This window comes from Phocoena sinus, chromosome 2, assembly GCF_008692025.1.
Source record: "Phocoena sinus isolate mPhoSin1 chromosome 2, mPhoSin1.pri, whole genome shotgun sequence".
Classification (NCBI taxonomy): Eukaryota; Metazoa; Chordata; class Mammalia; order Artiodactyla; family Phocoenidae; genus Phocoena; species Phocoena sinus.
The window spans coordinates 69,786,598-69,804,793 of NC_045764.1; the positions used below are offsets into that span (position 1 = coordinate 69,786,598).

The 18,196-nt window shown below is 35.4% G+C and overlaps 1 protein-coding gene across 6 annotated transcripts in view; it reads left to right on the top strand.

Annotated features, from left to right (window-relative positions):
• DPP8 (dipeptidyl peptidase 8) overlaps positions 1-18,196 on the top strand; it is a 57,458-nt gene that overhangs the window by 14,914 nt on the left and 24,348 nt on the right. For all 6 annotated transcript variants that reach the window (XR_004348401.1, XR_004348400.1, XM_032622283.1 and 3 more), the window contains 8 exons: positions 6,971-7,144; positions 7,962-8,130; positions 11,708-11,818; positions 12,476-12,604; positions 13,161-13,222; positions 15,190-15,290; positions 15,954-16,131; positions 17,024-17,183. Coding sequence is in view for 4 of the 6 variants with exons in the window: in XM_032622283.1 (XP_032478174.1) it covers positions 6,971-7,144; positions 7,962-8,130; positions 11,708-11,818; positions 12,476-12,604; positions 13,161-13,222; positions 15,190-15,290; positions 15,954-16,131; positions 17,024-17,183 (1,084 nt within the window). In the remaining 2 variants the exon portion in view is untranslated. The remainder of the gene's footprint in view (positions 1-6,970; positions 7,145-7,961; positions 8,131-11,707; positions 11,819-12,475; positions 12,605-13,160; positions 13,223-15,189; positions 15,291-15,953; positions 16,132-17,023; positions 17,184-18,196) is intronic.

Below are 18,196 nucleotides of genomic sequence, written 5' to 3' on the forward strand. Positions count from 1 at the left end.
CAGGCAACCAATGTACCAGTCTTGCACAGTCCTTCATAAGATTTATCTCTAAGTATTTCATATTTCTTTATTCTATTGTAAATGGCTTTGTTTTCTAATTTCAGTTTCTGGTTGATCATTGCTAGTATTTTTTTTTAACTTTCTAAGTGCTTTCTCACTTTTTTTTTTAATTGTAGTTGATTTACAATGTTTTGTTAGTTTCTGGTGTACAGCAGTGAGATAGATAGATAGATATTCTTTTTAGATTCTTTTCCTTTAGAGTTTATTACAAGATACTGAATATAGTTCCCTGTGCTGTACAGCAGGACCTTGTTGTTTATCTATTTTATATATAGTAGCTTATATCTGCTAATCCCAAACTCCTAATTTATCCCTCCCCCACCTTTCCCATTTGGTAACCATAAGTTTATTTTCTACGTCTGTGAGTCTGTTTCTGTTTGTAAATAAGCTCATTTGTATCATTTTTTTTATATTCCATGTATAAGTGATACCATATGATATTCACTAGTGTGATCATCTCTCAGTCCATTCATGTTGCTGCAAGTGGCATTATTTCATTCTTTTTTTTATGGCTGAGTGGTATTCTGGATTCTGTGATGTATGTATATCACATCTTCTTTATCCATTCATCTGTTAATGGACATTGAGGTTGCTTCTATGTCTTGGCTATTGTAAATAGTGCTGCTGTGAACAGGGTTTTTCTTTTTTAATTTGTTAATACGGTAAAACAAAACATCACTTGATTGTTGAGTGTTAGACCAATCTTGCATTCCTGGGATAAAGCCCACTTGGTTCTTACTTATTATCCTTTTAAATATTGTTGGATTCAATTTGCTAATATTTTGTTTAGATTTTTTTATATCTATGTTCATGAGGAATATTGGTCTGTAGTGTTCTTTTCTTGAAATTTGTCTGATTTTGGTAATAGTGTTATGCTAGCCACAGAATAAGTTGGGCGTTATTTCCTCCTTTTTAATTTTCTAGAATTTGTTTGGTAGAATTCACCAGTGATGCCATCTGGACCTGTAATTTTCTTTGTGGAAAGGTTTTTAACTACAAATTCAATTTCTTCCTTAGATGTAGTGCTATTCATATTATGTATTTCTTTTTGAGAAAACTTTGGTTGTTTGTGTCTATTAAGAAATGTTTCCATTTCATGTAAGTAATCAAATTTATTGGCATAAGTTTCATAATATTCCCTAATCTTTTCAATGTCTGTAAGAATTTTTGGTGTTGTCCCTCTCTTATTCCTGATATTTTGTGTAATTTGTGTCTTCTCCACTCCCAGCCTTTTTTTTTTTCTTGATCAGTCTGGCTAAGGGTTTATCAGTTTGGTTTCATTTTTTTTTCCTCTGTCATTTTGTTTTTTTCTATTTCATCATTTTATGCTCTAAACTTTATTAATTCTTTTCTTCTGCTTACTTTGGATTTTGTTTGTTCTCCTTTTTCTAGTTTCATAAGGTGGTAGCTGAGGTCACTAGTCTGAGACCTTTCTTCTTTTCTTATATAGGCACTTAATGTTATAAATTTCCCTTTAAGTACCACATTAGCTGTAGCACATACGTTTTGATTTGTTGTGTTTCCATTTTCATTTAATTCAAAATACTTCCTATTTCCCTTTAACCGATAAGTTATTTAGAAGTGTACTATATAGTTTCCAAATATTAGCATATTTTTCATAAATTTGATTTCTAATTTAATTCCACTGTGATCCAAGAACATACTTTGTATGACTTAAATCTTTTCAGTTTTTTAAGTCTTGTTTTATGGCCCTGAATGTAGTCCATCCTTGTATGTATTCTGTGTTCACTTGAAAAGAATATAGTTCTGTTTTTTGTTGGGTCTATAAATGACCATTAGGTCAAATTGGTTTATTGTATTGTTAAAGTCTTCTATGTCTTTACTGATTTTCTGTTTGTTCTATCAGTTATTGAGAGAGAATGTTGAAATCTCCAACCATAACTGTAGATTTGACTGTGTTCTCATTGCAGTTCTATTAGTTTTTTCCTTTAGTATATATTTTGAAGCTATGTTATTAGGGGTATAAGTGGATAGGATTGTTATATCCTATTCGTAAATCTACTGCTTTCTTAGTTTGAAATGACCTTCTTTATTTCAAGTAATATTCTTTACTCTGAAGTTTACTTTGATGTTAATATAGTCCCTCTAGCTTCCTTTTGATTACTGTTAGCATAGAATAAGCTTTTCCGTTAAAAAAATTTTTTTACTGGCTTTGTTGAGATATAATTCAAATACCATACAATTCACTCAAAGTATACAATTCAATAGTTTTTAAATGTATTCAAAGGGTTGTGTCACCATCATCACCATCTAATTTTAGAACTTTCTGTTATCTGCAAAAGAAACCCATTAGCAGTCATTCCCCATCCTTTCACCCTCTGTACCCCCAGGCCAAGGCAACCACTAATCTACTTTGAGTCTCTATAGATTTGCCTATTCTGAACATTTCATATAAATGGAATTGTATAATATGTGGGCCTTAATGACTGGTTTCTTTCTCTTAGCACAGTATTTTCTGGATTCATTCACACTATAGCAGGTAATAATGCTTCGTTTATTTTTATGACTGAATAATATTCCATTGTATGGCTAGACTACATCTTATTTATCCATCAGTTTATGGATAAAGTTGGGTTGTTTCAGCTTTGGAGCTTATATGAATAATGCTGCTTTTAACATTCAAATGTAAGATTTTGTATAGATTTGTTTTCAGTTCTCTTGGGTATATATCTAGGAGTGGAATTACTGGGTTATGTGGTAACTCCGTGTTTACATTTTTAAGGAACTACTAAATTGCTTTCCGCAGCAGCTGCATCATTTTACATTCCCACCAGCTATGTATAAGGGTTCTAATTTCCTACATCCTCACCAACACTTGTTGTTGTCCGTCATTTTGATTATAGCCATCCTAACGGATGTGAAGTGATATCTCATTGTTATTTAATTTGCATTTCCCTAATGACCAGTAATGCTGACCATTTTTTCATGTGTTTATGGGCCATTTGTATACCTTCTTTAAAGAAATGTCTGGGGAGGGCTTCCCTGGTGGCGTAGCGGTTAAGAATCCACCTGCCAGTGCAGGGGACACAGGTTCAAGCCCTGGTCTGGGAAGATCCCACATGCCGTGGAGCAGCTAAGCCCGTGCGCCGCAACTACTGAGCCTGCGCTGTAGAACCCGCAAGCCACAACTACTGAGCCCACGTGCCACAACTACTGAAGCCCGCACACTTAGAGCCCATGCTCCACAACAAGAGAAGCCACAACAATGAGAAGCCCAAGCACCGCAACGAAGGGTAGCCCCAGCTTGCTGCAACTAGAAGGAAACCCACATGCAGCAACAAAGACCCAAAGCAGCCAAAAATAAATATAATTAATTAATTAATTTTAAAAAAAAGAAAAGAAATGTCTGGGGAATTCCCTGGTGTTCCAGTGGTTAGGACAATGCACTTCCACTGCAGGGAGCCCGGGTTCGATCCCTGCTTGGGGTACTAAGGTCCGGCAAGCTGCATGATGAGGCCTAAAAAAAAAAAAAGGTCTGTGCAAGTCCTTTGCCATTTCAAATTGGGTCCTTTTAATGTTGAATTGTAAGAGTTCTTTATGTATTCTAGATACTGGACTTTATTTTCTCCCATTCTGTGGGTTGTCTTTTTATCTTTTTCTTTAATTGCAGTAATCATTAATTTATTAGTAGAAAATCAGCCATAATTACCTTTGGCAAGTATTTAGTACTATAATCATTAATTTAAATCTATACATTTAAACACATTTTGATCTCTCCTTTATCGAGATAAGACATTTTTGTTACTTCCCCTTTTTTCTATTCTTCATTTACCTTACTCTGAAGTTCTTATACCTTCATTTTAAAAAATTGTGGACATAATACACATAATATAAAATGTATCATCTTAACCATTTTTGAGTGTACATTAGTACATCAGTGGCATTAAGTACATTCACATTGTCGCAAGCATCACCACCATCCATCCACAGAACTCTTTTTGTCTTGCAAAACTGGAATACTGTACTCATTAAACAATAACTTCCCATTACCTCTCTGCCAAGCCCCTGGCAACCACCATTCTACTTTCTGTTCCTATGAGTATGACTACTCCAGGTGCCTCACAGAAGTAGAATCATACAGTATTTGTCCTTTTGTGACTGGCTTATTTCACTTAGCATAATGTCCTTAAGGTTTATCCATGTTGTAGCATGTGTCAGAATGCTAAATATTATTCTATTGTATGTATATACCGCATCTTGTTTGTGTATTCATCCATTAATAGACACTTGAATTGCCTCTACCTTTTGGCTATTATACATAATGCTCCTATGAAGATGGGTATACAAATATCTTTTCATGTCCCTGCTTTCGATTCTTTTAGGTATATACTCAGAGGTGGAATTGCTGGATCATACGATAGTTCCATTTTTATATTTTTGAGGAACTGCCATACTGTTTTCCATGCACCATTTTACATTCACACTAGCAGTGCACAGGAGTTCCAGTTTCTCCACATCCTTGCCAACACTTACTATTTTCTGGCTTTTTGATAGGAGCCATCCTAATGAGTATGAGGTAGTGTCTCATTGTGGTTTGATTTGCTTTTCCCTAATGATTAGTGATATTGAACATCTTTTCATGTACTTATTGGCCATTTGTGTATCTTCTTTGGAGAAATGTCTAATCAAGTCTTTTGCCCACTTTGTTAACCAGGTTGTTTGCAGTTTTTGTTGTTTACTTTCTTGATAATGTCCTGTTGTTTGAATAGGGACCACCAAAAGGATATGTCCAAGTCCTAAAAGTGTCTGCGAATGTGATCTTGTTTAGAAATAGGGTCTTTGCAGATGTAATTAAGTATCTCAAGATGAAATAATTCTGGATTTAGGGTGGGCCCTGAATGCAATCATTGATTGCAAAGTCTACTGAGTAGAGATTCCTGTGCTATACAGTAGGTCCTTATTAGTTATCTGTTTTATATATAGTAGTGTGTATATTTCAATCCCAATCTCCCAGTTTATCCCTCCCCACCCCCCTTACCCCCTGGTCACCATAAGTTTGTTTTCTACATCTGTAACTCTGTTTCTGTTTTGTAGATAAGTTCATTGGTACCCCCTTTTTTTTTTAAGATTCCACATATAAGCGATACCATATGATATTTGCCTTTGACTTACTTCACTCAGTATAACAATCTCTAGGTCCATCCATGTTGCTGCAAATGGCATTATTTTGTTCTTTTTTATGGCTGAGCAATATTCCATTGTATATATGTACCACATCTTCTTTATCCATTCCTCTGTTGATGGACATTTAGGTTGCTTCCATGTCCTGGCTATTGTAAATAATGCTGCAGTGAGCGCTGGGGTGCATGTATCTTTTCGAATTATGGTTTTTTCCGGATATATAAACTTGGCTACTTTTATTTTTTTTATTTTTTAAATATTTATTTATTTATTTTTTACTTTGGCTGCACTGGGTCTTTGTTGCAACGTACAGATGCGGGCTTAGTTGCCCCACGGCATGTGTGGATCTTAGCTCCCTGACCAGGGATCTAACCTGCGTCCCCTGCATTGGAAGGTGGATTCTTAACCACTGGACCACCAGGGAAGTCCCTGAACTTGGCTACTTTTAAAGTATTAGTCCTTTGGGAGTTCCCTGGCAGTCTGGTGTTTGGAACTCTGCGCTTCCACTGTGGGGGGCCGGTGTTTGATCCCTGGTCAGGGAACTAAGATCCTGCAAGCCATGGCACGGCCAAATAAAATAAAATAACATAACATAACATAAAACAGTGTTAGTCCTTGGTAGCAGAAACCACGTCTGTTTCCCTTATTTACCATTCCTTTATTTATCCCCTTATTTATCATAAAGAACTCTTAGGGAAGATGTGGATGTAAATTTTTAAAACTAGCACTTATTAGATTTTTTTATATATATATTTTTAAATTTTATATATGTGTCAAATAATATTTTTAGTTTGGGAAGGTCCTTCATCATCAACCATTGATTACAAATATTCTTTGAGGGAGATTTTAACAGATGCTTTAGGTAGGAAAGCAAAAATCAGATTCTGTTCTCAAGTTTTTTTTTTTTTAATCTATTTCTACTCAAAAATACTGAAAAAAAGTGAAAAACAAAACCATAGCCAAATGAGTAAAAGAGATAGTAACTCTCATAAATTTCAAAGAAGAGATCACTGTACACCATAGTGCATCAGGAAACTTTCCTGGCCAATGTTGAATTAGGGCTAAGGTTTGGGGATATCAGTAAAACTTGGATGGATAGAAAGAAAAATGGCCTCGGGTGGGCTCTGGGCGGGGGGTGATGGAACAAAGGCCAGGAGCAGAACACCGCATATTGGGTTTTACCTCAGTGGTGTGACAAGCCTGACCTAAGGTTTTATTAAAGCAGAATTAGTGGATTAGTGGAAAGGTACTAATGACAGCTGACATTTGAGAACTTTACTCTGTTCTAATCATTGTGCTAAACATTTTACATATTTTTATCTAAGTTAAATTTCACAAAGCTGAAGTAGATGATTTATTACTACTTTGAAAGTGAAGAAAATTACTTTGGAAGAAATTAAACTACTTGCCCAAAGTCAGACTTCTAATGAGAGTCAAAGCCTAGATTCAAACTGCTTGACTTCAGAGTCTGCTCTTAAGTGCATGCAGAACTGCTATATTACATTTAAGTTGTAGAAGATCTTGAATGCCAAGCCAAGGTGATGAGACTTAATTCTTGCTCTCTAATGTATACAGTAATCGTCTAGGGACCCTTTACCAAGAAATTTTTCAGCAGACTTCCTGAAATTAATCTGTTTAAAGTTGCGGGCAAATTTTGGGATCACTCAAAATGTAAACCCAATAATATTGGAGATGCTAGAATTTCAGTGCTAAAAGCAAAAAGCCACCTTTCAGAAGACTGGAATGTGAGACTTTCTTTCTGTATTAGGCAACACTGGACTATGGAATGTATTCTCGAGAAGAAGAACTATTGAGAGAAAGAAAACGAATCGGAACAGTTGGAATTGCTTCTTATGATTATCACCAAGGAAGTGGAACATTTCTATTTCAAGCTGGTAGTGGAATTTATCACGTAAAAGATGGAGGGCCACAAGGATTTACTGTAAGTTGATGTTACTACTTGATAAATCTGTTTTTGGGTCCTGAAGTTATTTGTGTCCAAATCAGAAAGGTAATTAAACAAACTAAAAAATTCTTTTCACTAATTGTTTACTACTAATTTAGTAGTAAAGAAAACAAGAAATATGGGTATTAATTTCCAATTTTAAGAATTAATAATTTTTTCAATGACATTAGTATACAATTTTTAAAATGCTAAAAACACTTGCTGTGTAGGAAGAATTAGTAAAGGGCATCAGTGCCACTTTTTGAGTAAGTGCTGAGGTGGATATTCGAAGATAATGATATCACAGGGCAATCCCTCTGGTTCCACTAAAAGCTTGATTCATCTCAGTAAATGGTTTTAAATGTTTGATTTTATTCTAGGCAATTTTAATGTGATATCAGAACTATTCTTCTAATAGACTTGTGACGATTCTAGCTTTCATTACGTTTTTATGAGCAAATTATTTTATACTGGTAAAATTAATTAGAAATATTTAATAAGTGAAATAGTCAAATAAGTGTTTAATAAAAGCATGTAACAAACGATAATTACTCTGTTTAAACAGGTTTGGACAACAGAATTTATGAAGTGCTCTTATTTTGTCTTTATTTCTGCTCCTGTTATGCTTATTAATTCATAGAAAAAAAATGAGTCCTTTCTTATAAGTTAAGGCATATGAAAGTACATTTTTCTGGAGAGCAGTTATTATAGTTGATATTATACTTGGGATTAGTATTCGTTTTATAGGAAGGGTGCTGGTAAACAAATATGTATCAGCCTGATACATGCCTTTAAATGTTGTTTACTTTTCTAGCAACAACCCTTACGGCCCAATTTAGTGGAGACTAGTTGTCCCAACATTCGGATGGATCCAAAATTATGCCCAGCGGATCCAGACTGGATTGCTTTTATACATAGCAATGATATATGGATATCCAACATTGTAACGAGAGAAGAAAGGAGGCTTACGTATGTGCACAACGGTAATTCAAGTTCTTCAAATCTACTTTCCTGAAAAGTATTTTTAAATTTTAATTTGCTTTTGCTTACATTTTCCAATTGAAACTTGCTGGGTGATCTTTATATTTTAAACTTAAATCTTTAAAATGAAAAAAGACAAAAGTACAGTGGATAACTGGTATGTACCACCTATATAATGCTCCCTTGTTTTAAGGGTCATTTTCAGACAGCACAACAGTAGCACCTCTGACCTGGTTGTTCTTTTAGCCTAATAAGGCTAGCAGAATTTTCCCCAAAACTGTTCTTTTTTTTTTTTTTTTTAATTTGTATTTTTGGTTGTGTAGAGTCTTAGTTGTGGCACACGGGATCTTCGTTGCAGCATGCGGGATCTTTCGTTGCGGTGCTCGGGCTATTCGTTGCGGTGCACAGGCTTCTCTCTAGTTGTGGCGTGCGGGTTCCCTCTCTAGTTGTGGTGAGCAGGCTCCAAAGCGCGTGGGGTCTGTAGTTTGCGGCTCACAGGCTCAGTTGCCCTGTGGCATGTGGGATCTTAGTTCCCCGACCACGGATCGAACCTGCGTCTCCTGCACTGAAAGGCAGATTCTTTACCACTGGACCACCAGGGAAGTCCCAAAACTGTTCTGATTAAAATAAAATTTAATTTAAAAAATTAATCTTGTTTTTAGGGAAACAAACAGAAAAATCTAGTACACACTATAAGAACTACTTAAAAATTTGTCTCCCCTTTTTGCAGAGCCTGCTTAGTTATTTTGTCCTAATAGGAAAAATAAAACTTTCTGTATTGTGGAAATTTTTAATTTTTATTGAAGTGACTATAATAATGCTAAGCAGTACTGAAAGCACAGAAAAGATGTGTATGTTTTTCTCCAAAGCTTTTATACAAATGAAAGATGGGAAATAGTGTACTGCTTTTTTTTTTGAACATGTGAAATAGACCATCTTTTAAAATTTTTAATTAATTTTTGGAGGGCTGCATTGGATCTTTGTTCCTGCACACGGGCTTTCTCTAGTTTTAGTGAGCGGGGTCTACTCTTCACTGTGGTACGCAGGCTTCTCATTGCAGTGACTTCTCGTTGCAGAGCACGGGCTCTAGGCGTGCAGGTTTCAGTAGTCTTGGCTCATGGGCTCTAGAGCGCAGGCTCAGTAGTAGTGGCGCATGGGCTTAGTTGCTCGGCAGCATGTGGGATCTTCCTGGACCAGGGATCGAACCCGTGTCCCCTGCATTGGCAGGTGGATTCTTAACCACTGCGCCACCAGGGAAGCCCTAGATAGAAAGGTAGGTAGAGAGTAAGCAATATCACTCTTACCCCTCTTATTCACAGTAGGTTTCCACGTGAAAGTCTCCTTTGGGGTGGGTGTAGTCGGTTGGCATGTGCATTTGTTTATTCTCTGCCTCCTATAATAGAGGAATTTAAAGGTAACTTAATACCAACCTCTACTCTCAAAGGACATATCTTATTGGGAGAACAAGATGATACCATTTATTCATCTAAGTAATCTTAGTAATTGAGGTCTGTAGTAAGTGATAGGGAGATATAAATGAGCGATACATAGTCTCACATCTAAAGGAGAACAAAATACAAAGCAGTATGGAAGGTATAACTTTGGAGTAGTTGAAAGATCCAAGAAAACTGAGTGCTGGTTTTGGCTATCTCATTAATTCCAAAATTCAGAAACTGAAAACTGAGGTTAGTTTTCATTAGGTTGGCGCTAAAACTCATTTGGTGGCAAAACCTGACCTGAACTGACCTGAGGATATTTATAATCTTAATCCTACTTAGTGTGCCTATTCCTAAATTTGCTGCAGGAATATTAGTATATTTGATTACAGGGTATTTGATTACCCTGCTGGAGAGTGACATAATTATGCATAGATGTGTGAATATGAAAAAATCCCCCTAATTCTGAGTTCGAAACACTTCTGGACTCAAAATTTTTGGATAAGGGGTCATTGGTTCATATTGCACATTTGTTTCAGACAACATACAGAAAATACAGATAAGAGAACATAATACAGTGAAACCTGCCTATAAAATTAAAATCACTGCGAGATATTACTACACACCCGTTAGAACACCAAATGTTGGAGAGGAATTTTCATACATTGCTAGTAAGAGTATAGAATAATACAGATACTTTGGAAAACTGTGTGGCAGTTTCTTATAAATTTAAAGATAAATTTTTTACAGTACCCAGCCATTCCAGTCCTAGGTCTTTATTCAAGAGAAAGGAAAACACATGTCCACATAGATTCTTACACAAGAATAATCATAGCATCTTTATTCATAATAGCAACTAGAAGCTGCTCAGATGTCCATTAACAGATGAATGGATAAAAGAACTGTGGTATACAATGAAATACCACTCAGCAACAAACACAGTTGCTGAGTGTATACTGTATGATTTCACTTACATGAAATTCTGGAATATTCAAAACTAAACTATGGTGATAGAAATCAGGTCAGTGGTTGCTTCTGAGGCAGGAATGGACATTGATTGGGAAGGGGCATGAGAAAACATTCTGGGGTGTTGGAAATATTCTGTGTCTTGATAGCGTGTGGTTATGCAAGTATATGCATTTTTCAGAGTAAACAGTACACTTAAGATTTTGTAAATTATAAAGCAATTCTTTTTAAAAAGGTTGTTCATAGTCTCACTATTTGGAGAGGACCACATTTTGATTTATATCCTGACACTTTAAAAAATATGTATTTGTATTACACTTTTATAAATGGAATCAGTATACAGGTCATTTAGTAATATGCTTTTTTAAATTCAAGTATATTGTAAACATTTTCCCATGTCATGAAATCTTACATAATTATGACTTTGTAGTTTTTTAGATTGATTGACTGATTGATTTTGGCTGCGCCAGGTCTTAGTTGCGGCGTGCAGGCTTCTTAGTTGCAGCATGCATGTGGGATCTAGTTACCTGACCAGGGCTTAAACCCAGGCTCCCTGCATTAGGAGTGTGGAGCCCTACCCACTGGACCACCAGGGAAATCCCTAGATTTTGTTTTTAAAGCAAGAGTTCCCTTCAGACTATTTGCTGGAAACCTAGGTGTAAAACAGATAAAAGCTCATCTGCTTTGGTTAAATAAGAGGAAGGGGAGGGAGGAGAAATGGTGAATTACATGATCTGTTAGACCCCATTCTCGGTCTAAAGATGTGCTTCTCTGTGTAGGAGAGTAAAAGGTCACCATGACCCTTTACATGTATTCTTTTTCCCATGGTCCTAGCTAAATGGGAAAATAATAACTAACGTTTATGGAACACAAACTATGGCTCAGGCTTTTTTCTAAGTACTTTATGTAAAATAACTCATTTAATCCTCATAACAACCATATAAGGTAGGTTCTTATTCCCATTTATATGTGGGTACTGCAGTGGAACGTGATCAGGTGCTTTGCCCAGGGTCAGTCATTTAGTAAATGATGGAACTCAGATTTGAATTCAGTCCATTTAGCTCCACAGTTCACCACTATACTATAGCTGCCTTTCAGAATAAATGGAATCATTCTGCTTTGTACCTATGAAAAGATAGAGAACTTCTGTGATAATTTTGCTTTTATGTTTGTCTAGAGCTAGCCAACATGGAAGAGGATCCAAGATCAGCTGGAGTTGCTACCTTTGTTCTTCAAGAAGAATTTGATAGATATTCTGGTTATTGGTGGTGTCCAGAAGCTGAAACAAGTAAGAGGCTTCAAAATAATATATTACAGGTCAATTAAAGTATTATGAGATTCAACTACCAATTAGTTAACTGCACAGATTCTTAAAATAGATTCTGAAGTGATGAAGATTGGATCCTACCAGTAGTTATTTAGAATATTCAGGCTATATCTCACCGTAATGAGTTCTCATAAAAAACAGGTGTATTGTGGTTCAGTACCCCAAGTCCTTCAACTCTCCTTGCCAGGTTTTCATCTAGAAGCTGGTTGGTGGCAACATTGGTGGCAAAATAAAAAATACCACCCCTTAATGGGAGTTGCTATAAAAAACAGGATTGACTAGAGTCTGCATGAACAGATGGCCAAATTAGTGTATGAATGGATCAGAAAAAAAGAGCACAAATTCCTCCTTTTTCTTGGTGTATTCACAAGGATTTTACTAGCTGAGAAATAGCTCTCTAAAGCAGTAGCTTTCAAACTTTTTGACTGTGATCTGGTTAGAAATTTGTTTTACATTCTACCTTAATACATTGTACATATACTCTATACATAAAAGGCAGCATGTTTTATGTATAAACTGTTTTTCACTATGGGAGATATAATACTAGAGGGAATGGTCAATTATGATTACTTTCTGGCATAATTCTCCTAAATTTTCAATATTTAATTTCCTTTTAAGCTCCCAGTGGCAGTAAAATTCTTAGAATTCTGTATGAAGAAAATGATGAATCCGAAGTGGAAATTATTCATGTTACGTCCCCTATGTTGGAAACAAGGAGGGCAGATTCATTCCGTTATCCTAAAACAGGTACTGTATTCCATTGGCATTTATATTCACTCATTCCTGCTTTTCAAACAAGATTCTTTCTGCATTCATCCAAAAGTATGGTCAACATGGATATTTTACAGATTTAGTAAGGATGGATTGTTTAAGTGTCTCTGAAGTAGGTTTTTTAATTACAGGCTGATCCTTTTTAATTATGTCAAAGGTGAGGAAGTGCACAAAACTGATTATTTCAAGAAATGAATAAAGAAGTACTTTTGCTAGGAAATAAAGATTTTTAAGGGATTATGTTCTTAATAAATTAGTAATTTTTTCCCATATTGCTATTTACAGCGTTTCAATTGTGAAATGATATGAATTCCCCTTCATTACGAACTAACTCTTGATGTTTTTCAGCTTTTTTTTTATAGCCATATTAAAAATTATGAATTGAAAAGGAGTTTTGAGATACTTATGCAATAAAGTCCTGACTATATGCAACATTCCTCATTTGACTAAAGTATAAAAAGGATTGATCTGGCAAAATTCGTTTGAATAATTTTGGATATGCATTACTATTCATTTATGTCTCTTTCTAAAGGCACAGCAAATCCAAAAGTCACTTTTAAGATGTCGGAAATACTGATTGATGCTGAAGGAAGGGTAAGTATAAAATGTTAACTTTTTGTATCATTTGACTAGGCTGTCAGTAGAGATTTTAGATATGCTTTTTTATTTTTTGGACTTGTTGAACTTGCTGAGACATCTACAGATCATGATTTCAGGTTGACCTAATTTTCTACTTTGAAAACTTTCTGCTGGTTCCCAAGATAGGAATATAGGGATATGCATATTTACCACTCCTTTCCAGTATTTTTCCTCTTTGCCTGTGTTAATTCTCCAGATCAGTATTTCTTAAATAGTGGTTACTGACTGGTGAGTCACCTTCTGTGTTGAATAGATGTCTACAGTAGATTAAATATCCCTCATTTCTTTAATACTGCTACTTTCCATTTGGGCAGATGCTTATAAGCTTAATGCACACAAAATTAATTTAAAAACAGTCTTCTCTGCTAGACTTTTTTAACAACTTTATTGAAGTATAATTTTATATATATATATACACACACACACACACACACAGTTTAAATATTTATTTATTTATTTGGCTGCACAGGTTCTTTTTAGTTGTGGCACGTGGGGTCTTCGTTGCCGTGTGCGGGATCTTTTTTAGTCGTGGCATGTGGGATCTAGTTCCCTGACCAGGGATCGAACCTGGGCCCCCTACACTGTGAGTGCAGAGTCTTAACCACTGGACCGCCAGGGAGGTCCCTGAAATATAATTCACATACAATACAATTCACTCATTTAAAGTTTAAAATGGCCTTTAGTATATTCACAGAATTGTGCAGCCATCACCACAGTCAATTTTAGAACATTTTCATTACCCCTGAAAGAAACTCACATCCCTTAATCATCACCCCCAAACCTTTCCATGCCCCACAACCCTGGGCAACCACTAATCTACTTTGTATCTATGGATTTGCTTATTCTGGACATTTCTTATAAATGAAATCATACAGTATCTAGTTTGAGTTCTTTCACTTAGCATCATGTTTTCAAGCACTAATCATGTTGGCACCACGTAACAGTATTTCACTGCTTTTTATCGCCCAAAAATATTCCATTGTATGGATATACCACATTTTATTTATCCTAGCCATCCTAGTGGATTTGAAGTTGCACCTTACTGTGGTTTTTTTTTGTTGTTTTTTAATTAATTTATTTATTTATTGGCTGTGTTGATTCTTCCTTGCTGCGTGTGGGCTTTTCTCTAGTTGCAGCGAGCAGGGGCCACTCCCCGTTGCGGTGCATGGGCTTCTCACCGGAGTGGCTTCTCTTGTTGCAGAGCATGGACTCTAGGCGCACAGGCTTCAGTAGTTGCGGCAGTGGGCTCAGTAGTTGTGGCTCATGGGCTTTGTTGCTCTGTGGCATGTGGGATCTTCCCGGACCAGGGCTCGAACCCGTGTCCCCTGCATTGGCAGGTGGACTCTTAACTACTGCGCCACCAAGGAAGCCCCCTTACTGTGGTTTTGATTTACATTTTTCTGATGGCTAATGATGTTGAGCATCTTTTCATGTGCTTATTGGCCATTTGTATATCTTCTTTGGAGAACTGTCTATTCAGATCCTTTGTCCATTTTTTAAAAAGTATATTTAAAATTGTGTTAGACTATTAAGGGAAAAAAGTTTGCTTACTCAGGACCATTTCACTAATATATTACAAAAATAGTATTTTAAGCTAAAATAAAAGGAACTAGAGACTATTAGTTTTCTTAGATACTAGAGTCTATAAAGTGATTAAAATCTGATTTTACCAGTTATTATCAAGAGTTCTGTTAGTATAAACTCACGGGAAAAGACGTTTAGACTATGCTGATTCTTGTAGTTAGAACTTTTCAGGTGTAGAGCACCAGTATAGGTAACCCATGACTTACTGCTGGTTTTGTTAATCCTGTGTACCTAAGACTGAAAAAGTATGCTGTTAAAGATAGTGATTTAAGTAGACCAATAAGCTAGTTACTTATCTCAGTTTTCTATAACTAGATTCCTTTTTTCTTTTTTAATAGCTTATAGATGTCATAGATAAGGAACTAATTCAGCCTTTTGAGATTCTGTTTGAAGGAGTTGAATATATTGCCAGAGCTGGATGGACTCCAGAGGGAAAATAGTGCGTATGTTAAATTGCCACTTCTTTACAAATAATTTAGGACCCAGAACTGTCTGTGCTGATAGGTTTTCCTTTCCGTTGGAGCTGTCTTCACATGTAAATTTGAAGTGTAGATAGTTCTGCACAAAGAATTTTTCCTGAACTAAGTGGACTTGTAATCCTATAAGCATAGGTGCATTGCATTTTAATTCTGTCTCTTAGCCAGTCACAGTTCACAGTGTTATTTGTGGTTAAATTGTATGACTTTTAGGCTCACATATAAGTATATATTTTTTTAATTGAATAATTAAGCAGAAACATTTGTAGAGCCTTATGTGAAGATGATTACATGTAGTTCCTGTGTCTAATGTGGACAGCAGGAGTTTCACGAGGCATTTATCGACATTAAAGGGAGAAAACAATTTCAAAGGCCATCTGTGATTTTGGAAATTTAAAGAAAACTACTTTTAAAAACTCTACTCAAGCTTAACTTTTAAAAATAAGTGTAGAATAAGCTAATACTTTTAATTAGCCGTTTGTAAGTGATAATTTAACATATACTAAAGCAATACTTTCATTGTGATTATAGAAATAACTGATGGGTGCTAGGGGAAAGATTAGTGGAATATTCATTTTCTGAAGAGTGTGCTTTATTTTGTGCTTTTCTTTTGTTTATTTAAATAGTGCGTGGGCTATCCTACTAGATCGCTCCCAAACTCGCCTACAGATAGTGTTGATCTCACCTGAATTATTTATCCCAGTAGAAGATGATGCCATGGAAAGACAGAGACTCATCGAGTCAGTACCTGACTCTGTGACGCCACTGATTATCTATGAAGAAACAACAGACATCTGGATAAATGTATGCATGTTTTCTTGTACTTGGTTTGAATATTTTCTCAGAATGCTAAAGCAAATGAAGCTCGATAGCAAACTATCAAAATGAATTTTTTGAGTTCAAAGTAACCTTGAATGTTATTTGCTTAGTTTGAACATTTTCAGATTGGAATGTTGGTTCCAGAATGGGTAATGGTTTGTACATAAAAGGTAGATGCCACTGAAATGACATCCCCCTGGCTGCAGAATTGCCCTTGTTTCTGGACACATCAGATAATGAAAACACAGCCTCATTAGTGCCTCTGAGAGGACCACAAGAATCCTGTCCAGAAAAGACTTTCTCTTTTAACTCTTTTAAGTTGGCAAACTATACCAAAATATAACAGTTTGGGATTGAATTTTTCATTTTCCAGTTTAGTGGAAAAAACTTAAACAAGATACAAAATAAATAAAGCCAGCTCACTCCCTGGCTGAATATAGGCTTCATGTGATTCACCTAAAACAGATGAACATCTGTTTTCCCTTGAACTGTTAGAATATTTCTCTCTGGAAAAGAAAAGTAAAAGACATTTTTCCTCATCACTTCTGTAATAAGATTTATATCATTAAACAAACTTCGTGCCGTGTTTCAAAGAATTTCAGAGATGGTGAGTAAGAAACAGCTTTTGGTCATATTTTTCTTTTTTCTCCATTTGGAAACACTTATTTCTCAATAGATGAAGTCTTTGACTAAAGTAAGAGAAACGTGAAAGGCCTAGGCAAAATCTCTAATTGTACATATACCATACACCCTAGCCTGACAGTTATTATATTTCAGAGTATGTTTATCAAGTAATTCTTCTTTTTCTGGCTTAATTGAATTGTTTATGTAGTATTTTCATTAATGTGTATAGTAAATTAAGCTATTCATTTTACAGATCCATGACATCTTTCATGTTTTTCCCCAAAGTCATGAAGATGAAATTGAATTTATTTTTGCCTCTGAATGCAAAACAGGTTTTCGTCATTTATATAAAATCACATCCATTTTAAAGGAGAGCAAATACAAACGATCCAGTGGTGGGCTGCCTGCCCCAAGTAAGAAATCCTTTTTTATTTAAAAAGGGGAAAACGTTGGGGGCAGAAGGTGGGAGGGGCAGGTAATGTAATGTCTTTTTTGTGTACTTTATAAGCATAGGACAAAGTTCTTGATGGATACATAATAAACTATTAATAGTGGGTAATCTCTGGGTATTGGGATTATTTACTTTTACTTTCTGTTTTTGCCTTAACTATACATTTTGTTTAAAGTGAGCTCATATAATTTTTATATTAAAAAAGCTAGTTTTAAAATGTTACGAAGTTATTAGATATTTGTGCATACTAGATTTTTTTATACTGTCTGCATCTACACTGAAGTTGATTTATAGGCATAGCTCTTCAGATTGATATAATTATGTTTCCCAAAGTGAAATTAAACATTATGTCAACTGAAGTTAGTTTCTTTTTAAAAAGTGATGGTTTTCCTTCTGGGAAATGTAATACAGAATGTGTAAGCCTAGGAAAAATGAAATGGTACATTGAATACTCCTGTGTTTTTAAAAAATTGAGTTATGGTTTTCTACTTTAATAATATAGAGTTTGTTTTGGAATAGTAGGCATTTAATGATGTTATGTTACATGCTTTACTGCCATTTGTAACTTAACAGACTTAACATAGCCATTTTTTAAAAACTGTAGTAAAATATACAAACCAAAATTTATCATTTTAACTTTTAAGTGTGCAGTTTCATGGCATTAAGTGTATTCATATTGTTCTGCAACCATCACCACCATCCATCTCCAGAACTTTTTTCATTTTCCAAAACTGAAACTATCCAATAAATAATACCCGATTTAGTGGAAAATAAGTAACTTCTCATTCCTTCCTCCCCTCAGCCCCTGGCAACCACTTTCTGTCTATGAATTTGACTACTCTAGATACCTCATATAAGTGGAATCATACAGGTCTGTCCTTTTATGACTGGCTTATTTCATTTAGCATAGTGTCTTCAAGGTTCAGCCAGGTTGTAGCATGTGTCAAAATGTCCTTCCTTTTTAAGGTTGAATAA